At 40.5% G+C, this 25,434-nt stretch overlaps 1 protein-coding gene across 1 annotated transcript in view; it reads left to right on the top strand.

Annotated features, from left to right (window-relative positions):
• The window catches only part of LOC114684077 (pyroglutamylated RF-amide peptide receptor), a 48,744-nt gene that overhangs the window by 22,596 nt on the left and 714 nt on the right, over nucleotides 1–25,434 (top strand). Inside the window, exons 2-5 of the mRNA XM_028858512.2 lie at nucleotides 14,722–14,880; nucleotides 18,757–18,818; nucleotides 23,093–23,328; nucleotides 24,891–24,988. Coding sequence (XP_028714345.1) covers nucleotides 14,722–14,880; nucleotides 18,757–18,818; nucleotides 23,093–23,328; nucleotides 24,891–24,988 — 555 coding nt within the window. The remainder of the gene's footprint in view (nucleotides 1–14,721; nucleotides 14,881–18,756; nucleotides 18,819–23,092; nucleotides 23,329–24,890; nucleotides 24,989–25,434) is intronic.

Here is a 25,434-nt window from a genome sequence, read left to right as displayed (position 1 = left end):
GGATAAATTCTGTAGTCTCAATATGTAATACCACTCTTTCAGCATACTGAAAGTCAGTTACTATGTTGAGAGGTTCTGAAAAATCCATTAATACCAAGAGAATAGCATACAATTCTGATTTTTGAACTGAATTATAAGGACTTTGAACCACTTTACTTAAATTTTCTGATTTGTAATCTGCCTTTCCTTGATTGTTGGCATCTGTATAAAATGTATGAACTCCAGATATGGGTTTTTGCCGTACAATTCGAGGCAAGATCCAATCAGCTCTCTTTATGAGATCAATTCTATCGCTTTGGGGATATTTGCTGTTAATTTCTCCCAAAAAATTACTGCAAGCTCTTTGCCAAGGTTCACTTTCTGTCTATAATTTTTCAATGTCCTCCTTAGTTAAAGGTATGACAATTTCTGCTGGGTCTATTCCTGCTAATTGACGAAGTCTCAATTTTCCTTTCCAAATCAAGTCAGAGATTTTTTTCCACATAAGTTTTTAATTTTTTATTTGGTTTATTTGGTAAAAATATCCATTCCAATATAATATCTTCCCTCTGCATTAATATTCCTGTAGGAGAATGCCTAGAAGGTAAAATAACCAAAATGCAATCCAGCTTTGGATCAATACGATCCACGTGCCCTTCATGTACTTTCTTTTCTACCAAGGCCAATTCTTTCTTAGCTTCAGGTGATAATTCTCCTGGACTATTTAAGTCCTTGTCACCTTCTAAGATTTTGAACAAATTATTTAGTTCATCATTTTTTAACCCAACAATAGTTCGTAGATGAGAAACATCTCCAAATAATCTTTGAAAGTCATTAAGGGTCTGTAGTCTCTCTCCTAATTTGCACCTTTTGGGGTCTAATTTTTTGTAGCTCTATTTTATATCCTAAATAATTTATAGAATCTCCTCTTTGTATCTTTTCAGGAGCAATTTGTAATCCCCAGCAAGGCAAAATTTTCTTTACTTCTTCAAACATTCTTTCTAAAGTATCTGCATTTGAGTCAGCTAGTAAAATATCATCCATATAATGATAAATTATAGATTTAGGAAATTTTTTACGTATCACTTCCAATGGCTGTTGTACAAAATATTGCCACAGAGTTGGGCTATTCAACATTCCCTGTGGGAAGATCCTCCATTGAAATTTTTTAACTGGTTGAGAATTATTATAAGTAGGCACTGTGAAAGCAAATCTTTCTTTGTCTTTTTCTTGTAAGGTTATTGAAAAGAAACAGTCTTTTAAATCAATAACTATGAGAGGCCATCCTTTTGGTAACAGAGTACGCAAAGGAATCCCAGATTGTAGAGAGCCCATTGGCTGAATTACTTTGTTAATTGCTCTAAGGTCTGTTACCATTCTCCATTTACCAGATTTCTTTTTAATAACAAATACAGGAGAATTCCAAGGGCTGGTTGATTCTTCAATATGCTGAGCATTTAACTGTTCTTCTACCAGCTCTTCTAAAGCCTGGAGTTTCTCTGTTGTTAAGGGCCATTGCTGAACCCGTACAGGCTTATCTGTTAACCATTTTAAAGGTAGAGCTGTTGGTGTCTTTGGGATATCATCAGTTGTTGTTCCTGTTCTTGTATAATATGGATGGCTGGTGACCACTTAGAATATTTCTCTCAGAAACATGTGCTAGTTTATGATTTGTTTCTGAGATTGGAGGGATGTTAATCTGAGTATTCCATTGTTGCAACAAGTCTCAAACCCACAGGTTCATAGCTATGTTAGCCACATAGGGTTTTAATTTTCCTCTCTGTCCTTCTGGACCTATACATTTGAGCCATCTTGCACTCTGTTTCACCTGAGATAATGTCCCAATTCCTAACAGTTGAACGTTTACCTCCTGAAGAGGCCAAGCTGGATGCCAAAATTCCAGTGCAATTATGGTAACGTCCACACCTGTGTTCTACCAGACCAGACAACAAAACACCATTTATTTTTATCATTAATTTTGGTCTTTGTTCATTAATAGAAGTTTGCCAAAAAAATTTCTTTATGTTTTCTCCTGAATTTTCTATTCTCTCTGTTTCATCATCCTGACCAGCATGATTTATTCCAATAGGTATTTGGTTATTTAATTGCTCTGAGTAGGGATTTCCTCTACAGCTGCAGGAAAGGTTTGAACTCGATTTGCTGTGGGGGCCTGCATGAGGCCACTCCGGGAGTTTCCCAAAGACTGAGGCAAAGGATTACCCTGTATGTCCCTTGTTGATCTACATTCATTGGTCCAATGTTTTCCCTTACCACACCTTCTGCATACTCCAGAAGGAAGGGGCATTCTGTTGCCATTGTTCCTTGAAGAAACATTGTTTCTAGGAATGACCTGTTTATAGTCCCTTTTAAAATGTCCTTGCTTTCCACATTAAAAAAAAAATCTAACATTCCTCAAACCTTTTGAAATTGCTTCTCCTACCCACATATCATTATGGTCATGAGCCTCAACATTGACCGTGTCTCTAATCCAATCTTCCAAAGGTGCAGATCTTGCCTTTAATGGCCTGATTATTCTTTTGCATGCTGCATTCACATTCTCAAAGGCCAAAGATTCAATTATTTTCTGACTAGCTTCTGAATCTGAGACCATTCTCTTTACTGCTGAAGCCAGTCTTTGTAAAAAAAAATCTGTGAAAGATTCTTTTGGGCCTTGTATAACCTTTGTAAATGACTCAGTTTTTTTTCCTGGTTCCTCAACTCTGTCCCATGCATTCAAAGCTGCTGTTCAACATAAAATTATGGTTTGGACATCATATAAACATTGTGTTTGTACTGAAGCATATTGGCCTTCTCCAATAAGCTGATCCTGGCAGACTTGTATTCCTTTATCCCTCCATTGTTTTTCTATGTTTTTCGCTTCATCCTTGAACCACGTTAGAAATTGAAGTCTCTGGCTGGGTTCCAGAACAGCTTGTGTAAGGTCCCGCCAGTCCTGTGGTACAATCCTATTATATGTTGACCAAGAGTTTAACATTTGCTTTACATATGGGGAGTACATGCCATAAGATACTATTGCCTCCTTAAACCTTCATAAATCCAACATTTCAATTGGAGCCCAAATATTTTGTGTAGTCATTTGATTAGGCAACTGCTGTATGGTTACAGGATAAATTAAGAGTGACTGTGTGAAAAGAGGCTTTCTTTCTACAACCTTATGATCCAATCTTGAAACAACTTCATTGTTAATTTCTTCTGTCTGAATTTGAATTTCTCTATGATTCATTTTTACAGGTTTAACAAGTTTTTCTAAAACTGTTATCCTGGCACTTAAATTGACTATCTTTTTAAATAGTAAAATGAAGATAAGCATAGTAATAAACTGCATAATTAGATCAACATTAATCTTCTCACATAGTTATTCCATTGTCAGACTGCCTAAAATTTCAAACAAAGCCCAATTTTCTTCCAATGTACACATAAAACCCATTTTTTAAAATGTGGGAAAAAATTCTCTTTTAAATAGTTTCCTTTAAAATATCTGATATGTTAAGTGACTTATCAAGTCTGCGTAGAACAGTAGAAATCCAGGGAATTTCAAAACAGCCACCTAGTGTCCAAGGTGTGAGAGAGAGAGAGAGAGAGAGAGAGAGAGAGAGAGAGAGAGAGAGAGAGAGAGAGAGAGAGAGAATGCAAGAAAGAGTAGCCGGCTAAAGCTTAAATCCAGCCACGTGTTCCCTCTTGTGCAGAGTCAAGGCTTGGCTCTGGCTTCCTTAAGCTCCGACCACGTTCATTGGCTTTACAGGCAGGGGCCCTGTTTGGCAGGGCAGGCCTGAGTTGTTTGTAGCACTGGCTTTAAGCAAGTAGCTCACCGTTAGTCCAGCCTGAGGCCAAGCCAACCCAGGCTAGGGAGCCAGCCGCCCAGACAGGAAACCAGATGTGCCGCCAGGCTAAGTCAAGCAGTTTTTAATGGATTCTTGTCATGTTGGGTGCCAAATGTAGATGTAACCAACTGTCTTATTAAATAAGAAACAGAAACAATGCAAAGAAAAAAGCTAAGAGATCAGAGCTAAGAGCCTTACTGCCTTCTGCAGCTAGCCTCTTAAGCCAAGAGACCTCTCTGCAAAGAGAGCTACTTCCTGTATGTTTGTCTTTATATAGTCTTTCTGTTCTGCCTTCTCATTGGTTGTAAACCCAAACACATGACTGCCTCATCACTGCCTGTATGTACAGACCTCCAGGTCTTCTATGGTATTGAGATTAAAGAGTCTCCAATGCTGGCTGTATCCTTGAACACACAGAAATCTACCTGGCTCTGTCTACCAAGTGCTGGGATTAAAGGCGTGCGCCACCACCGCCATGCTCTTGCTATGGCTCTAATAGCTCTGACCCCCAAACAACTTTATTTATTAACCTACAATTAACATCACATTTCAGTACAAATAAAATGCCACCATACCCACCTCCAGCAGGCACTCCCTGGGAACCCACAGGCCACTCAGGCCAGGTAAACAAGTAGGCAAACAGCAAATCTTTACCTCTCCTTCTGCCCCTCCAAATACAACCCCCTCATCTCCACCCCAGCTTTGCAACAGGGAAGCAGGTCGGCTTTGCAGACCTTCACCTGTCCCTCTATTCCTCTAAGTCTAATGCCCTACATTCATGAACAGCTCTGCAGAGGATCTCACCTGTGGCAGTCTCCCCCACTTCCTCTCTGGTGGATCTCACAGATCTTCACCTCCTAATCTCCCTCCCCTGAGTGGTTGCATTGTGCCCTGCCCCCCAACTCCAGCAGGCACTCCCTGGGAACACACCTGCCACCCCAGCCAGGGAAGCCAGGAAGCTAATTGCAAACCTTCACCTCTCCCTCAGCTCCTCCAAAATAATCCCCCAGTCTCATCCCAGCTCTGCAGCCTCCCTTCCTGCACCCATCTCCATTGGATGGATCCCACAGACCTTTCCCTCAAAACTTCCCGCCTCCACTCACTGCTTTGTCCAGCTCCTGCAGGCACTCTGGAACCCACAGGTCACTCTGACCAGGGTAGTTAACTCCAGATCTTCACCTCTCTCTCCATTCCTCCAAATCTGATCATCCAGTCCCATTCCCAGCTCTGTAGCAGACCTTTTGCTATGGCCTCTCCTCACTGTCTGCGCCCATTGCCTAGAGACTAACTGAGCAGATCCTGGTGGAACACTCTTCTTTCCTCCCTCTTATGGCTCCACTGCCCCTAGCCCATCCCCGTTCCTAAATCTCAGGGCCCAATACCCAGAAACACATTTTACCTGGGACCCCAGTGCCCACAACTTTCAGGTCCCCAGAAGATTTCCCCATAGGAAATACATGTTACCACACTATTCTAAGAACTAGAGAGAAAACAGAAACCAAGGAACAAAACATCCACCCTACAAAGACAAGATCAGATATCAGATATCAACACCTCAAGTTACTGTCTTCCCAATCCCAGATGTCTAGATACCAGCACAAAATCACAATCAATAATGGCCAGGATGCTATGTCTGCACGAGATCCCAGCAGCACTACCACAACAGGCTATGAATATTCCAACACGACTGACACAAAACTAAAAGACTTTAATGTCTTTGCTACTGGTGTTCTAGTCAGGAAGTAGTCTCTTGTGCCAGTGCATTCAGGGCTACTTCCCACTTTCTCTTCTATCAGCTTCAGGGTATCTGAATTTATGTTGAGGTGTTTGATCCACTTGGACTTGAATTTTGTGCATGGAGATAGAAATGGATCTATTGGCATTCTTCTACATGACGACAACCAGTTAAGCCAGCACCATTTGTTGAAGAGACTGAGCTGCCTCGCCCAGCCTTCAAACAAGGGGAGGAGCTTAGTCCTCTCTCAATTTGATATGCCATGCTTTGCTGATACCCAGGAGAGGTCTGCCCTTTTCTGAACAGAAACAGAAGAGGAGTGGATCGGGGGTAAAGTGGGGGCAGAGAGTTGGTGGGGAGAGAGAATGAAAGGAGGGGGAGGAAATGTGATTGAGATGTAAAATAAATAAATAAATTTAATTTTTAAAAATAATACAAAAAAACTTAAAATTTCTTTTGTGCATGTGATAGAGGTGCAGATAGAGGAAATAAATCCCTTAAAGAAAACACAAATACGCAGTGGTGGGAAATGAATAAAACCATTCAAAACATGAGAGTGGAAATAAAATCAACAAAGAAAACCCAAACTGGGGGAGATCTGGAAATAAAAAAATTTAGAAACTCAATCAGGAACCACAGAGGCATGCCTCACCAAAAAAATACAAGAGATGGAAGAGAGAATCTCGGGCATTGAAGACATGATAAAAGAAATGCATACCCCAGTGAAACAAAATGTTAAATTAAAAAACTACTTCACAAAACATCCAGAAAATCTGTGACACCATAAAAAGATCAAATCTAAGAATAATAGGAAGAAAGAAAAGAGAAGAAAAACAGGTCAAAGGGCTAGAAAATATTTCCAACAAAATCATAGAAGAAAATGTCCCTAACCTAAAGAAAGAGATGTCTATCAAAGTAAAAGCAGCTTACAGAACGCCAAGTAGATTGGACCCAGAAAAGAAAGTCCCCCTTGCCACATAATAATCAAAACACTAACCATATAGAACTAAGAAAGAATATTAACAGCTGCAAGTGGAAAAGACCAAGCAATACACAAAGGTAGATGTATTAGAATTATATCTGACTTCTCAATGGAGACTCTAAAAGCCAGAAGGGCCTGGACACATGTGCTATAGACACTAAGAGACCACAGATGCCAGCCCAGACTACTATACCCAGCAAAATTTTCAATTGCTATAGATGGATAAAATAAGACATTTCATGATAAAACCAAATTTAGGCAATATTTATTTACACATCTAGGCCCACAGAATATGTTGGAAGGTAAACTCTAACCTAAAGAAGTTAACTACATCCAAGAAAACACAGGGGAAAAATTACAGATCTACGAAGTCAAGAGAAAGGAAGCACATATATATCATACATATATACAGGAGTGCATGCGCACACACACACCCCACCATCATTACCGCCACCACAGCCACAACAAACAGGAATAAACAACCATTGGTCATTGATATTTCTCAACTTCAACAGTCTCAATTCCCCAAACAAAGGACACACACTAACAGAATGAATGCAAAATCAGGATCCATCATCCAAGAAACACACCTTAACCTCAAGAATAGACATCACCTCAGGATAAAGGGTTGAAAAAAGGTATTCCAAGCAAACGAACCTAAGAAACAAGCTGGTGTAATCATTTTAACTTGGAGAGGAAGAAGTCAAAATACCTCTATTAATAGATGATATGACAGTATACATATCATAGGAACCCTAAAAATTCCACTGGGGAACTCCTACAACTGATGAAAACACTTTCAGAAAAGTTGCTGGATACAAAATTAACTCACAAAAAATCAGCAGCCCTCCCATATACAAACGACGAACTGTCTGAGAAAGAAATCAGGGAAACAACACTTTTCACAAGAGCCTCAAATAATATAAAATATCTTGGATTATCTCTAACTAAGCAAGTGAAAGATTTGTATGATAAAAATGTCAAGACTTTGAAGAAAGAAATTGAAGAAAATATCAGAAGATGGAAATTAAACTATCTCCCATGCTTTACAATAAAAATGGCCATCTTACTAAAAGCAATCTACAGATTCAGTGCAATCCCCATTAAAATTCCAACACAATTCTTCACAGATCTTGAAAGGACAATGTTTAACTTCATATGGAAATACACACACACACACACACACACACACACACATACACACACAGGCACACAACACATACACACACAAAAGAAAAAAAACAGGATAGCAAAAACAACCCTGAATAATAAAAGGACTGCTAGAGGTATCACTATTTCCAATTTCAAGTTGTACTACAGAGTTATAATAATAAAAACCACATGGTATTGGTACAAAAACAGACATGTTGATCAATGGAATTGAACTGAAAATCCATACATAAGTCCACACACCTATGGACTTCTGATTTTTGATAGAGGCAGAAATACACACTGGAGAAAAGACAGTATCATCAACAAAAGGTGCTGGTCAAACTGTATGTCACATGTAGAAGAATGCAAATAGATCCATATCTATCACCCTGCACAAACCTCAACTCCAGATGGATTGAAGACCTCAACATAAAGCCATACACACTGTGGAATTAGAGGAGCACTCATTCATTGCTGGTAGGAATGCAAACGCTTACAGCCACTGTGGAAATCAGTGTGGTGGTTCCTTGGGAAAAAGGAAATCAATCTACATCAAGATCCAGCTATACCATTCTTGGGCATATACCCAAAGGACACTCTATCCTACCACAAAGACATTTACTCAACTATGTTCATTGCTGCTTTATCCATAATAGCCAGAAAATGGAAACAATCTGTGTCTCTCAACAGAAGAATGGATTTTTAAAAATTGTGGTACATTTACACAACAGAGTATTACTCAGCCATTTTTAAAAAAATAACATCATGAAATTTACAAGTAAATGGATGGGACAGGAAAAAATCATCCTGAGTGAGGTATCCCAGATCCAGAAAGGTAAATATGCCATGTATTCACTTATATGTAGATATTAGCTATTAAGTCAATTATAACCAGGTTACAATTCATAGAACCACAGAGGGTAGGTATAGAGTAGGGACTAGAGGAAACAGACAGATTTCCTTAGGAAAAGGGAATTACAAAAGTTAGATATGGTTGGAATGAGACAGTCAAGTGGGGAGGGAGAAAGGGTAGGGGTTGTGGGAGAGAATACAGGAAGAGACAGTTAAAATGAAGGAGCATTTGAGGGGTATTATGGAAACCTAATACAGTAGAAAATTTCTAAAATATATACATATCTGAAAGCAATCTAAATGAAACTGCCAAATAATGGTGGAGACAGAATCCCAGCTGGCCATCTCTTGTCACCCAAAGCAACCACATCCATACCAGGATTGGGTTACATCTAATTGAGTTGTTGGCTAAAGAGGCCCCAAACAACCCAGGCTGTGGCTAAAACAATAGATTGCTCTCCGCAAACTGATAGCAAAGCCCCATGGCTAAAGACAACACCTATACTGAATGGCAATGTCAAACTGGTACCTATATAGAGCCTTCATTGTTCCAGCATCTTTGGTATAGGAAGGTACTCGGCATACTATCAAAAAAAAGTAATATAAACACCGACCCAGACACAAAACCTTTGACTTGCAATCTGTCCTGCCTGAAAGATATTCTAGAGCAATCACAGCACAAAGCTTGTTGTACCCAACCAATAACTGATTTGACTTAAGACCCACTCCACAAGATATAACTCATACCCAACACTGCCTGGGTGACCAGGGTAAAAACAAATACTACTGATCTAAAAAAAGAAGAGGAGGACAAGTAGTGATAAAATGACTCCTAATGATATTCTGCTGCACTCATAGATCAGTGCCTTGTTCAGCCATCATTAGAGAAGCGTCCTCCTGTAGCAGATGAGAACAAGTAAGAGACCCACAGCCAGACATTACACAGTCAGTGAGAGATCTTGGAACCAGCCCTAAATGGAAGGTCTCCATCAAATTCCTGCCCCCAGGGGTCAGGGAACCCCCTGGAAGAGGAAGCATAAAGATTACAAGAGCCATCAGAGTAGGAGGACACAAAGAAAATAACACCCTCTAAAGCAACTGAGCAAAGTTCATATGAACTCACAGACTGAAGCAGCATGCACAGGGCCTGCATGAGTCTGCACCAGGTCCTCTGTGTATATTATGGCTTCCAGTTTAGTGTTTTTATGGGACTCCTGAGTGAACAAGTGGGTCTCTGATTCTTGTGCATTCTCTTGGGCTCTTGTCCTTCTGTTGGCTCTTGTCCAACTCTTAAGTGATAATTTGTTTTATTGTATTGTACTTTATTTTGTTATATATTTTTGAATGAATGGAATGAATGAATGAATGAATGAATGAATGAAAGCCTAGCCATTAGGGTAAAGATTAACAATTAAACTGTCGCTTATACTTGCTGGGAGAGGAAAAATCAGTTTTCTCCCAATAGAGTGACACTAAGATATATCAACCACTCCAGCATGTTCAGGAGTAGTTGAACAACAAAAAATGGACTCCACAGGTTTTTTGTGGGTACTTTTATTTGTTTCAATTTGGTGCATTTTGTTGTTGTTGTTGTTGTTGTTGTTTGCAGGTCTTGTTTTTCTTCTTGGTTTTGGGGAGTTTTATTGTTATATTGGTTTTTTATTTGTTTTGTGAGAAAGAACTTAAAGTTGGGTGGGTAGGGGGGAGGAGAGGATCTGTAAGGACTTGAGAGAGGGGGAGAATATGAAATAAAAATAACGTAATAAAAAAGAGCATACTAAATAATAATCTATTTTTTAAAAAAGAAAAGGGATAGTTATTCACAATATAAAAAATGTTATAAGACACATTCTGGAGATATATGTGTTGGGGAGGGGAGGGCCTCAAACTTCAGGGATCATCAGATTGAGGAAGTGGATAATACAGGGAAGGTTGATAACAATGGCTAATGACAGGGAGAGAAAAAATAAAATTATTCTTTTTCTTTCCTGTGGGGTGCCAAGGATGAACCCAGAGACTGACTCTCGCCATGCAAGCAGTCTACACCAGATCACCAAAATTAATATCTATTTTGTTTCAGTCTTACAGACTTTGAAAAATAAGCTTTCCATTTAAAAAGTCAAGATAAAGAAGTAGGCAAGCAAAAGGTACTTTTCATACTTACAAATAACTCACATTTACACTCTAACAAGCTATATGCCCACAGCACAGAAGCAATTTGTCGATGTGATCAAGGAGCCACTGTCAAGAACTTTTCCAAAGTTCATGGGACAGAGTCAGAAGTTGAGCCACTGCTTCCTGGCTTTGTTAAAGGGGCACAGTAAGTCATAGAACTGAGGCTAGGTGCAAAATTCTCCAGTTGAGTATTAAAGAGATGGCATGTGCATGTTGTAGAATAGAAAACTGTCACACAGCTTGGCCACACAAAAGTGGGTGATGTCTGTAAATGAAGAGAACCCAGATCCATGTCTTCATTCTGTCCTTAAATAGCCATGTAGCCATGCTACATTGTTTGAATCCTATGAATTACAGTATCTTTCTCTGGGAAATGAGGTTGTCAACTTAGATCTTCTTTTATAGTTTAACCTAAAAGAATATAGCATCCCCAAATATACCATAGGTACCTAAGTTCTTTCAATCTTGCTGCCCCAAGTGCAAGAGCTGCCATTCATTAAGAAGTAAATCGTGGCAATACTGGACTTACGATGAGGAGTATTGACAGTCCCTTTTTATAAACAATGCTACTGAGACTCAGAATCTCTAGTTGATTGGATAAGGTTCATGATGCATTCTGAAGTCAGGAATTCAGGTGATGCATGCCCCATTTGATCATGATGGACAAAATGAACATATTTATAGTGAGATAACATTGCAATGAGCACTGCAACAAACACTGGCTTTTGGATGGTTGAAACATATTGATGGGCTTGCAAGACGACTCAGCTGGTAAAGCACATGCTGCACAAGCCTGATGACCTGAATGCAGTCTCTGGAACACATGTATAAAAGCCAGATGTTACCAGGTGGTGGTAATGCTCACCTTTAATCCCAGCACTCTGAAGGCAGAAGCAGGTAGATCTCCAGGTCTAGCATGGTCTACAGAGTGAGTTCCAGGACAGCCAGGGCTACACAGAGAAACTCTGTCTCAAAACAAAACAAAAACAGCTGGGCAGTGGGGGTGCAAATCTTTAATCCCAGCACTTAGGAGGCAGAGACAGGTGGATCTCAGTGAGATGGAGGCCAGCCTGGTCTACAAAGCAAGTTCCAGGACAGCCAGGGCAGTTACACAGAGAAACCCTGCCTCGAGAAAACAAAAACAAAACAAAACAAAGAAAAAAAAGAAAGAGAGAGAGAGAGAGAGAGAGAGAGAGAGAGAGAGAGAGAGAGAGAGAGAGAGAGAGAGAAGGGAGGGAGGGAGCAGGGAGGGAGGGAGGGAGGGAAGGAGAGAGAGAGAGAGAGAGAGAGAGAGAGAGAGAGAGCGCAGGCCAAAGGGACTGACACACATCTGTGATCCCAGCACTCCTACCATGAGATGGAAGACAGAGACAAAACGGTCATTGGGAAGCCCAAGGCCAGCTATTGTAAAGTATGAAATATGTCGGAAACATCAAAAGTCCCTCAGCAAGGTGGAAGGAGAGAAGCAACACCCAAAAGTTATCCTCTGACTACATGTGCACCATGTCATGTGTGCACACACAGAGATAATAAGATAATAATAAATAGTGATGAAAGAAAGAATTCTAAAAATATATTGATGATGCACTTAAGTCCATTTCAGTAAAAGTTTCTTCTGGTATTCCTTTGACGTTGGACTGGATAATGTATAAATAATATCACTGAAGGGATAGAGAACAATTCTGATTAAATTTTTAATAAAACTCTAAGGAATACTAGTAATATTTTACTCAAATATTAATTTATTAAAGTGCCAGAGCCGTATAAGCTGTGAGGTAGCTGATGCACTGCAGCGTGATAAGTATTCATACAGTGAAATGGATAAAGGCTGATGTTAACTGTGGTACAGCTGCCGAAGAGTGTGGTCAGACTTAGGGAAGCGATAGAGCCCTGAGCAGCCTTCAACGTCAGTGTGGTCCAGGGAACTGAAGGTCAGAAAAGCCTGTCAAACGAACAGCCTTGGCAATCGGTGGAGAAAAGCCTTGGGATGACAAACACATGAGGGTTGAAATGACTGTTAGCTAGTGGACTAGCTGAATAGTGACTGGTGTTCAGTCTTGGAGCCACTCTGGAGTTCCAGGTCAGCCTTTACTTGGTCCCAGAGCCAAGCGGTGCATGAGGTAGCTGATGGGCAGTTGGGCAGGACTGGCTCTGGGAGTTCCAAACTGGGATTCTCTGTTGGGATTCACTGGGTCCCAGCGCTGAGTAATGAGCGTGGTGGCTGATGTGGGGCAGGAGGATTGGCTCTGGAGGTACCAACCTGAGACCCCGGTTGGAAATACACACGGTTCCGGGTTGGTACGGTGGTTTGAGCGGCTGATAGTCAGGCACACCACTGGTTCTCTGGGTTCTTAGGTATACTGTAAGTGGTCTGTGGCAAGTGGTGGGGTAGGTGCCTGGTAGGCAGATGGGTAGAGGGACTAGGGGTCTCTAACTCGGGTTCCAGACCAACCTCTACATTGTCTCGGAGCCGAGCAGTGGCTGGAACAGCTGATATGCAGCTCTCAATATTTCTTAGTGTATAAATAAAACGAGGCTTTTTTTTTTTTGCTATCCATCACTTTGAGATCTTTACATTAAAAAAATTAAGAAAGTAAAAATTGAAATGAATGCCCAGCAGTAGATGGCCAACACAAAACAAAGTCAATGGCACCTTTTGAAGTTCTTTGTCTCACAATGTTGAGTCAGGGATTTTTTTAAACCTTAAAGGACTTCTGTGTATATATTATAGTTTCTGATTTTGTGTTTTTAAGGGATTCCTATGTGTGCAAATACATGTGTCTCTGTGTCTACATGAGTTTCTTATGTCTTTTCTTTAGCTCTTTTTCTTCTCTGTATTTATTTTGTTCTATTCTGATTTGTTTGTTTTTTATTTACCTTATTTTATTGTATTATTATTCCTTAGGTGCCTATTTGTTTTCTAATAAGAGACAGAAAGGGGGTGGATCTAGATGAAACAGGAGGAACTGGGAGGACTAGGGGGTGGGGGAGGGGAACTGTCATCAGAATGTAGTGCATAAAAAAATCAATTTTCAATTGAAAAAAGACAACCTTGCATAGAACTAAAAACAATTATAATGGCTAATGGTTTAACCTACATATCAAGTTGGATAGACACTCTAAGAAGAAATCTGAGTCTTTGCTAGGGAGAGAGCTCAGTGGGTAAATAATGCACACATGTGAGGACCTCAGTTTGAATCCCCAGAACCCCTAGAAACAAGGATTCGATGACATTTGCAATCCTGCTGCTCCTATGGGAATATGGGAATCAGGAAGAAGAGAATCCCAGGAGCTTGCGTGCCAGGTAGAAGAGCAAAAACAACAGTGAATACTGGAAGTCAAGGACCAGCACCCAAGGCTGTCCTCTGACATCCATGTGGGGTCCATGACACATACACATCAGTATTCACACACATGAAAACACACACACACACACACACACACACACACACACGCACACACACACACACACACACAAATACACTGAACTTTGGTGGAAATTACTCCTTTGTTATGATTTCACAGAAAGCCATATGGGAAGAAACCTCAAACTTATTTCCCAATCAACCATTTCATTCTAACTTTGATCTGAAAATAATAGTCTCACAAATTTTTCTATTTGTGGTTTTTGAGTCAGGGTTTTGCAATATAGCCCACATGGATCTTGAATTTCCTTTGACTCTCCTGCCTCAGTCTCCTATGTGCTGGGATTAGGAGTATGTACTACCTTACTCTGCCACTCACATAAACTGTAGTCTTTCCCTGCCTGTTACCAACAGCTAAATACTGATTTGTGTCTCCCATTTTCTTAGGACTTAAAACTCTCGTCAGAGATGAAGCATGCGCCAATGCAGGTTTCGTTCATTAGTTTGCGTCTATGGTATAGCTTAATCATGAAACTTCTGAGCAGAGGCTCATAATTAATGATTTGCAACATTTACTAAGAGACAGAAAAGACTTTCACAAAACCGTTTTTGTAGGACATGTCTGTCTCCTTGCTGCAGGCGCCTTCATCTGCAAGATGGTGCCATTCGTCCAGTCCACTGCCGTGGTCACGGAAATCCTAACGATGACCTGCATTGCTGTTGAGAGGCACCAAGGACTTGTCCATCCTTTTAAAATGAAGTGGCAGTACACCAACCAAAGGGCTTTCACAATCTTGGGTATGCGAGTCACTTTTTGTCACTTGTCACAATAGCTGATATCAACAACTTAGAAGTGGAAGAATTTGTTTTTGCTTATGGTTTCAGTGCTGGTGGCCACGTCAGAGGAGCAGCAAGTGGCAACTGACTTCAGGGGATTGGCCCACCAGCATGCAAGGCACTGATGGGTGAATCTCGGATAGGCAAGGCCCCAAGGGTTCTGACCTCGGAATGTCTCTTGCTACTGTTGTGCTTTTATATGTTTTCCACTGCCATTTTTCTATGGTATCTGGCATGGTGTGAATGGGCATGGGGAAATACCCATTGACCTTAATGTATATCTCATGGAAATATCCCATTCTACTGGGCATTTTTACCTGTGGATTATTATGAAGATTTTTCTCATAAGCTGTACTGTTGAACTGAAACAATGATTTTATACAATAATAGTGTTAGTTTAAATAGGATTTTGATGACTGGGGATCATTAGTAAATATAATGAAGGATTAAGATAGAGGTTAGTTTGCCAGGCGGTGGTGCGCACACCTTTAATCCCAGCACTCGGGAGGCAGAGCCAGGCGGATCTCTGTGAGTTCGAGGCCAGCCTGGTCTCCAAAGTGAGTTCCAGGAAAGACACAAAACTACACAGAGAAACCCTGTCTCGGGGGGAAAAAAAATAGAGGTTAGTTTGGTGGGAAAACTAATATAGGTAAAAGCAAGACATGGTGTTGTCTCCACCCCTGATAAAGCAGGGGCTGCAGAGGACAGAAAATAAGAACAAGGAAATGTCACACAGCTAGTTTCTGTTGAGGAGCCTTATAGACTGTGGCTTATGTTAATGATTAAGAAAGACACTTGAGTCTCAGAAGCTAAGCTAGTTCAAGATTTTTCCATCTTAATGTTGAGAGATGTGTTCCTGGGTTTCAGTGTGCTAAAACTAAAATCATAGCTAAAACAAAGCCTTAAATAATGACTTAAGGTTAGGTTAAGATGTCATTGTTAATAGCTTTGAGGTAAAAAAAAAAAAAAAACAGAGGAAACAATCTGATGTTTAGAAAGGCTCACAGTTGAGTGAGGGACTTGTTGAGGTCAAGGAACAAGAACAAAACAGGCCGGGTGGTGGCGACGGCGGCGGGCGGCGGCGGCGGCGGCGGCGGTGGCGGTGGCGCACGCCTTTAATCCCAGCACTCGGGAGGCAGAGCCAGGCGGATCTCTGTGAGTTCGAGGCCAACCTGGGCTACCAAGTGAGCTCCAGGAAAGGCGCAAAACTACGCAGAGAAACCCTGTCTCGAAAAAACCAAAAAAAAAAAAAGAAGAAGAAGAACAAAACAGCCCAGTTATTATTAGCTAATGACGTGCCTTCCTTGTTAGGATGGGTTGGGGATCAAAGATGATGATTAATTCCTGTGCCCATTTCTGCTCTCAGCTTCCTGACATAAAAAAACTGTTGACAAATGGGTGTGCACCACAAGGATTTAAAGTAGAGATGACTCATTCTTTTCAGATATAAAAGTTTAGATTTATGACTCATATAAGATTTCCTTTTGAGATAAGTAATAAAATGATTGATCTTTTCTTTGTAACTGCAAAATGCAGCCTTCCAGAAAAAGAACTGACTGAGAAAAATACCTTGCTTGCTGACACTCTGTTAATCTATAACAAGTTGCTTAAGTATGAATGAATGTGGGTTCTTGGGACAACTTGTTTTTTACCTGTAATATGTAGAATGTTTAATCATGTATGGGAGATGAAAAACACGTTGTTTTTATTTGTGTTCATTGTAATCATTCACTTTAAAAAAAATATAATTTTTATACTGCTTGAAAGATTTTGCTGGGATATATAAGCTGTAAGGGAAAAACTAAAGTTAGTTAGAAGGAAGACATCAAGAGAGACAGAAGAGATACATCTGAATAGAAGTAAAAAAGAAAGAAAGAACAGAAAGAAGATGATAGAGAGAACATAAAAGTGTGTGTTGTGTGTGTGTGTGTGTGTGTGTGTGTGTGTGTGTGTTCCCCTTTTTTGCCAGACTCAGAGAGTCAAGTGTAGCCTCCCTCGCCGGCCCCTGAGAGTTAAGTTTTACTTCCTTAGAAAAGTCAAGCTGACCTGGAATCCAGTGTCTGTGCTGTGACACCTTGCACAGCCTTGGTGCAGTGGGAAGGGGCCTGGGCCTGCCTAGGCTCAGTGTGCAGGGCTCTGCTGACTCCCCATGGGAGACCTCGATTTGGGGGATGTGGGGATGTGGGGTGGCTTGGGAAAGAGGGCTGGGGGTGGGAGGAGGGAGGAGGGGGAGTCTGTGGATAGCATGTAGAGTGAATAGAAAATTTCTTAATGAAAAAAAAAGAAAGAAAAAAAAAGTTAAGCTGAGTGATTAGTCTGCCAACCCCCTGGCTTCCCCCTCAATCCCTGAGCGTCTGGAAGCTGGTCCTCACGGCAGAGATACTTCAGAGATTCCAGTCCACAGCCATTTGGCTCTCACTTCTGGGCCTTTGGGCAGTAAAGCAGAACATGACATGAACATGTGATAGAGCAGTGGCTCACCTCATCCAGACCACAAGTACACAGAGAGAAACAATCTGGGACACGTTGTATGCCGTTAACCCACTTCTTCCAATCAGGCCCTACTTCCATTCATCTATCTATGAATTCATCAGTAGATTAATCCATTCATAAAGTTAGTGCCTTCATGATACAATAACCTACCTCCAAAGTCCACAAGCTAGCAGTCAAGTCCTCTGAGATTTTCGAGGACATTTAATACTTAAATTGTAATATTTTGTGAGGCTACCAGTATGCTACCTACAGTGTTAATGCCATTCTACATTATAAAATAATATTGTATTTGTGCAGTTGTGCAGTTTATGTGTAAGCATTCCTGTATAATTTGAGGGGTTTGGTCCTCTCTGCATTTACCCCACACCATCTCTCCTTTAGGACTCTCCTATTATTGAAATATATTATTTGAATATATCTCTTCAGTTTAAGTCTTCAACTTTTTTTTCTCTTTTTTATTTATTTTTTTTTTTATTTATTTATTTTGTTTTTTTGAGACAGTCTTTCTGTGTAGCTTTGCGCCTTTCCTGGGACTCACTTGTTAGCCCAGGCTGGCCTCGAACTCACAGAGATCCGCCTGGCTCTGCCTCCCGAGTGCTGGGATTAAAGGCGTGCGCTGCTGCCGCCGCCGCCGCCGCCGCCGCCGCCGCCGCCACAACCACCCGAAGTCTTCAACTTTTAGGCATTCCACTTAGCTAATGAATGACAGCCATCAGTGGCATTTCCACATTAACATTCATCTGACCTGGGATGAGAAGGCTCTGAGTGTACAAGAACAAGAAGACTTTGATACGGAACAGGAAATGTGCTTCGAGGGAAGCAGGAAACAGGGATGTTGTCCAGAGGTGGCTCCCAGTCAATTCACATAGAGGTTGCAAGTGCCTGAGAAGAGGGTCCTTCAGATGCCCAACAAAGATACATTCCATTCTCTTCATTTCACTTTAAGCAACTCTAGGTTCTTAGCTTGCTAGTACTGTCCCTGACTCAGTAAGACATGATGCATACAACAAATCTCATAAAAATGCTGAGTTTGAAACAATGGCCTCAAGTCTATCATGGTAATAGATTAGTTTTCCTTTTTAGTAATTATCATTGAGTGCTTAAAATCTTAAGATGTTTTATAATGGTCTGAATTTATAATAATCAGATGCATAGTGTACAGCTATAAGATCATCAAAGATAGCAAATTTAACTAATATATCATGTGAAATAAATAAGCAAACAGTATTTCTGTCATTAAAATTTTAGCTGGTATTGTATTATAAGGACACTGAAGACAGAGAACCTGTACTGTTAAGCATGACTCCATTTTACTGCACTATGATTATTATCACATTTTTACAGGTGTGGTCTGGTTGGTGGCCATCATCGTGGGATCACCTATGTGGCACGTTCAACAACTTGAGGTAGATTTGGGGCTGAATTGACATTTATACTACTGAAATACTTCTCCGCATCTCTCATCTATAACTATTACCCATCTCAAAAGCATTTCAGCAAGTCTGTACTACTGTAGTTCCTTCACTGGAAATCTTTCAAATGAAATCAAGTAGGTTTTTTTTCTGTTTTATTTAATTCTTCTAGGTATTGTATTGCTAATATCTAGATGCCTAACATTTTTTTAAATATTCCAAAATCACTTTCTCCATTTTTCTACAAATTGAAAATGTTTTATCTAGAATGTTTCTATGTCTTAATATAATTGAGAATTCAATGAGTGGTCTATATTTTCTTTTATTGAAAATAGATTTTCCTTTACATACAGTATATTCTGATTACAGTTTCCCTCCCTCTACTCCTCCCAGTTCATCCCCTACCATCTGGATCCCCCTCCTTTCTGCCTCTCATTAGAAAAACAAATAGGTATCTAAGGAATAATAATAAAATATAATGAGATAGAACAAAAGCAAATTGAAATAGGACAAAACAAACAAATAAAAAAGAGCCTAAGACAAGCCTGGAGAAACAGAAACATAGAGCTCCACTTGTTCCAACACTCAGGAATCCCATAAAAACACAAAACCAGGAGCCATAATATATACACAAAACTTGTAGTGTAAAAATAGATAGATAGATAGATAGACAGACAGACAGACAGACAGACAGACAGACAGACAGATAGATAGATAGATAGATAGATAGATAGATAGATAGATAGATAGATAACTCTGACAGGACATTATGAGACAAGGAACCTCCAAATATGCTGCTTTTGATTTATCCTTAAGAGTAGTTTGTCTCCTCAGGGAGACTCCCTTGGAGAAAACTATTTTTTCTTTTACAAGTAGTTTATTAATTTGAGATTTCTCCTGGGTTAGGGATGAGGCATGTGTCCACTTCTCCTTTCAACCCTCGGACACCAACTGGTGCAGACCCATGCAAGCCCTGTGCATGCTGCCACAGTCTCTGTGAGTTCAAATGTGTGTTGGTCATTCTGTGCCTAAAAAGCCTTGTTTCCTTGGTGTCCCCCATCCCCTCTGGCTCTTACACTTTCTCTTCCACAGGGTTCCCTGAGCCCTGAGTGGAGGGATTTGATGGAGTCATTCTATTTGGGGCTAAGTTTTCCTAGGCCTCCTCCTCTCTGTGTAATGTCTGGCTGGGATTTCTGCATTTGTTCCCACCTGTTGCAGAAGGAAACTTCTCTGATAGTGGCTGAGCAAGGCACTTATCTATGAGAATAAAAGGATATCATTAAGAATCATTTTATTGCTGTGTTCTTTTGTAGAACAGTAGCATTTGACTTTCCCTTAGGTCCCTGGGCTATCTGGTCTCAGGTTCTTGGTCACTCAAGTGGCATCATTTTGGATTCCACCTCGTGGAGTGGACCTTAAGTCAAAGCAGACGTTGGTTGGTGACTCCCACAGCTTTGTGCCAACATTGCTCTAGTTTACCCTGCAGGCAGGACACCATTGTAGATCAAAGAGTTTGTGGATGGGTTGGAGTTTCTGTTTCTCCTCTGGCAGTGTGAAGAGTATCTTCTGGTACCAAGAGCTAGTGCCAGTAGGGCTGAAGAAGGCTCCAGGCAGGCACCAGCTCAACTTCTCCATGTTCAATGAATTGTGTGTGTTGTTTGCAGCAATACAGCCTTGCTGTCAATTTGTGGAGAGAATCCCACAGCCTTTGCAACAGCCCGAGTTATTTGAGAGGTCCCCTGGCTCTCCTTTGGCCAGCAGCTCAATTAGATGCAACCCCTTTCCTGGTACTGGAGGGTTCATTTAGTGATGAGAGGTGTCCAGGTGGGGCTTTCTCCCCTGTTATCTGGTGATTTCGTTTAGATCACCTTCATATACATACATAATTTAAGAAGCTTCTACTATGTTGTTTCCATACAATTCCTTAAGTAGCCTTTAATTTTCCCATCCCTCCCATATTCCTTCCCTCATCCCCCTCTCCCCTCCCACTACCCATCTGATCCTCCTGTCCATCCATAACTATCTATTCCAGAGGTTCTCAATCTTCCTAATGCTACAACCCTTTAATATAGTTCCTCATGCTGTGGTGACTCTATCCATAAAATTATTTACATTGCTATTTCATAACTGTAATTTTGCTACTGTTATGAATCATAATTTAAATATCTGATATGTGGCCCTATTGGAGTTGCAACCCACAAATTGAGAAGTGCTGATCTATTATTTCCCCTCCCTTCTCCATGTTTTCTTTTATTGTTAACTCATGCAAAAAAAATGTAATAGATTAGTTGATTCTCCTTCATAAGGCCTTTATTGCCTGCCTCATCTTCATTGGAATTTGAAGTAGGAAATTGAAATTTGAGTAGGAAACACTCTCAGAGAGCATCTTATCCGAGCTCTCTCCTCCTGCCTTCTTTTGGTGGGTTCAGCCATGTGTGAGGATTCACAGTAAGGAAGCAGAGTGTTCGTTTGGCCCAGCCAGTCTGTTGGTGTCAACTTGAACATCTTTTGTAGTCTAACACAGACACCAATCCTCAAAGACAACAGGGCATTGCTCACAAAGCCCCTAACAAAGCATATAGAATGATATATTCTAGTCTACTTTTTAAAACAGAAAGGCAAATAAGGAATTTTACTAAGCACGCCACATCCCTCAGCAAGGATATCAAGTGAGACACACAGTAAAAGTAGATTTTAAAAATAGTCTGGTATTTGTTCTATGACTTGAGTATTGAGTAAACTGAACTGTGTGAGAGCAGGGAGCAACTTTATTTTATGTTACCACATATGAAATGATAACCAAGGATGTCCCCTCCCAGTATTTGTCAAAATACAATTTTCCCCTACTGTTAGGCCTTACACTAGATATAAATATACTTAACACTGGGAAAAGCAGAAGAGCTCTCCACGGTGACACCTAAATCAGGGGTGGGGGAGGGGGAGAGAGGCGCTTCACTAGTGTCAGTAATAAATTGTCTCTTTCCTTGGTGCTCATGGTAAGACTTGTGTTGGACATAGATGTGATTCGTAAATTAGGATGGGGGTGATGGTGAAAACAGACCCAAAATCTCTTCTCAACCCCAGGTGCTATCTTAAACAGTAAAATTTTAGAGAAACGTATATTTAGAAATGGAGACTACGAGACTGGGAAAGGAGCACACACAGAGGTAGAAGACAGAATATCTGAATTAGAGTACACCTAGAGACCTGCTTGTCCCTAGAGCTGTGTGAACCCATCAGCGATGAGCGGGGAGATTTAGGCTTTGCTGCTCCATGACTATGGTCATTGTAGGGGCTGCTTCTATTGTGCCAGAGTAGGGTGTGTTTTTACCTCTACTCCTGGGAAGTTCAGATCTTGAAATCGTTTTCCAATGGTTTATATCATTCCTAGTTATGTTTGTCAATAGTAGACCAGACCAGAACTTGACTTTTCTTGCTTTTTCAATTGCTCCTGCAGATTGTGATGAAAATCGCACACAAGCAAATAAACATAAGCAAAACTATGCCAAAACCTAAGCATTGAGCTGAAAAGATCCAGCAGGCATAGAGGACAGCATTCCTGATAAATTCTCACATTTCCATTTTTGCTACCCAGAGATGTGGCTTCTGAATATACTTGAAGGGTTCAGTTCAGTCTGGAAATGAGCCACACCACTTCCTGTTGTTAATAGTGTTTGAACTTAAAGATGAGTCAGCAGGAAATAGTTTGAGTAAATCAGTTCAATTATTTTAGGTTGGTAGTAGTTTGAGTTCCATTTTCTATTTGCCTTAATTTAAAAGCTACCATTTGCCTCCTTAATGCCTATTTTAGCATCTCTTACTTTAAGGAAATCTGGTGACTCTCCAAGTCTGTTTCTTCAACAAGTGAGAAAGCAAAAATGTATTAGTTTAATTAATATCAAAGCAGGCAACAGACAGCATATGGTATTCTCCATAGACAGCGTGGTAAGTGTGTTCTTTTAGCTCACTGAAAAGCATGAGAAGCTGAGATAAAAGTTGAGAAAGGCAAGAAATGAAAGAAACATGCACAGACCTCAATTCCATTTCAAATCTAAAAGCACGAAATTCTCTAAAACCTAAGCAGGTTAGTGGGAAAACTATATTTTACTACAAAATAGCAATGAAACAGTAATTCACAGTTACAATAATATCAGTGCATAATAAATAATAAATAAATAAAAGTCTTTACAATGATGTTCTGCGATAATACTTGACTGCTTCTAATGCTGGCTGTTGGTTCTTTCAACCGAATTGTTCTCACTGTAAAGATCAAGTACGACTTCCTATATGAGAAAGAACACGTCTGCTGCTTGGAAGAATGGGCCAGCCCCGCGCACCAGAAAATCTACACCACCTTCATTCTGGTCATCCTCTTCCTCCTGCCCCTGGTGCTGATGCTGGTCCTCTACGGTAAGATCGGCTATGAACTCTGGATCAAGAAGAGAGTTGGAGACAGCTCAGTGCTGCAAGCTATTCATGGGAAAGAAATGTCCAAAATAGCCAGGTCTGTCTGATTAAATGCTCATCTCTGTTTAAAAGTTTTCATTAGTTGTTCTAGAAAGGACAGTTGCCAAGGATGCCAGAACTCCTGGGTAATCTAAATTGAGTGTATTTAAACCCTTGAAACTTTGTGCAATTTAATGTGTGGCAGAAAGATCAAAATCATTAGTTCTTAAATCAAAAGCAAAGTTGGGAGTAAGAATAGAATTTGGAGCATGGTTACATTTTCATCTGTATATAAATATGAATTGCAGAAAGAGTTCTGAACCGGTGTCAGGGATCTCTGGGGGGGCGGGGAGCAGCTCTCTGTCACCTTGCTGGCCATGTGACATAATCTGCATTTTTGCCCTCCTCCTCCGTTTCCTCATATGTACAAGGTTGTATAATGACCTCTGTCATTACTTCCTCAAAGATGGTGCTAACATACATGAGATGGCATGTATAAAAATGTTTTAAACTACAGCATAATACTTACGTTAAATGGTTATTGCTGAAATTTGATTTCAACATAAAAGCTATTTTCTTACCTTATTCATTAATATCCATTTTAAAACACTATGATGCTTCCTACATAACACATAAGACTGACATTATATCTGTACTGAATGACCACTCAAATGAAAATGAGTGATGTCTCCTGGACAGACTTCGGGGATTTGAGGGATGTAGTTAAATCACGGTGTGCAGCGCCCTCTAGTGCCAGTTGTATAAAGACAGGCCTCTCCTAATATAGGAAGGTCCCAAGACTTCATCACCTAGGGAATTTTTTTATTATACCCTTTCCTCAGAAGAAAGGGATTCTGGAGTTGAAAGGAGAGGTGCCAAGCATGAACTTTTAAAATATAAAGCAAATGCATAGTTCTAGTGCAGATATAAATCTACTTATAAGAAATGAGTTTTGCCGGGCAGTGGTGGCGCACGCCTTTAATCCCAGCACTTGGGAGGCAGAGGCAGGCGGATCTCTGTGAGTTCGAGGCCAGCCTGGGCTACCAAGTGAGTTCCAGGAAAGACGCAAAGCTACACAGAGAAACCCTGTCTCGAAAAACCAAAAAAAAAAAAAAAAGAAAGAAAGAAAAGAAAAGAAAGAAATGAGTTTGAATGCCAGGTAAACCAGAATTTTAATTTGATCCTTAATGTATTTTGTAAATATTGATGTTTTACTATCAAAGATGAGAATGATTTTCAATACACGATGAATTAAAGTTCACTCGCTGACTTAGATTGCTAAATCCAAACCCAAAGTACATCAGTTACCAGCCATCTGACTACAAATCAGGAACTTTCGGTGGGCCTCAGCTTCTGCATTGGCCCATCGACTTCTTTGAATGTTAATGGTATAATCCATGTCAGTAACCTAGTAGAATGCCAGACCCACAATGAGCACACATCATAAGCATGTCTATTACATAAAGACCGTGAAGACAAGGGTGAAGCGAACAGGAAAAGGCGATAATCTACCTGCAGTTGTGTGTGAGTGGCCTAAACTCAACTTCTATTTCAGTCTTGCTGTTTGAACACATTTTCCACAGCAAAGTGAACCAAAACAATCCTTTCTCACGAGTCTAGGAAGAAGAAGCGGGCTGTGATTATGATGGTGACAGTGGTGGCTCTCTTTGCTGCGTGCTGGGCTCCTTTCCATGTTGTTCACATGATGGTTGAATACAGTGAGTACTTGGCATCCTCACCTGATGACTCTCTGGTCCCTTTCCTGCTAGAATGCACAGGAATGAGTGTAAAACTGGTGCTTTTCACTGGCTTCATTAAATGCCAAGCCTGGTGAAAGAGCACTAGCTCCCTGTGTGGCAGGTGATTGTGTGACAAGGACACTTCAGGAAGTGCCCTTCAGTAGTTGTACAGAGTAAAGTTTCCAGATTCTTATGATACTCCTAAAGGGAGCGACGTTGCATCTTATGAATCATCTCTTTTAACAGCCTCAACTCACAAGTGAATATCTGAAGGGTAACTCCAGCTTCTAGTTTGTATGACACTTGAATTCTTTAGTGAAAGTACTGTGAGCCCAGTCACATATGCTGGACGCCAGCCTGTGTATGTAAGAATGTTCATCACAAAAGCCATTTGTTCCCACATAATCAGATTCCTCTCCCACAGT

The sequence above is a fragment of the Peromyscus leucopus genome, chromosome 6 (genome assembly GCF_004664715.2).
Source record: "Peromyscus leucopus breed LL Stock chromosome 6, UCI_PerLeu_2.1, whole genome shotgun sequence".
Taxonomy (NCBI): domain Eukaryota; kingdom Metazoa; phylum Chordata; class Mammalia; order Rodentia; family Cricetidae; genus Peromyscus; species Peromyscus leucopus.
Note: the sequence above shows the minus strand (reverse complement) of the source record. Positions and strands in the feature narration are given on the sequence as shown.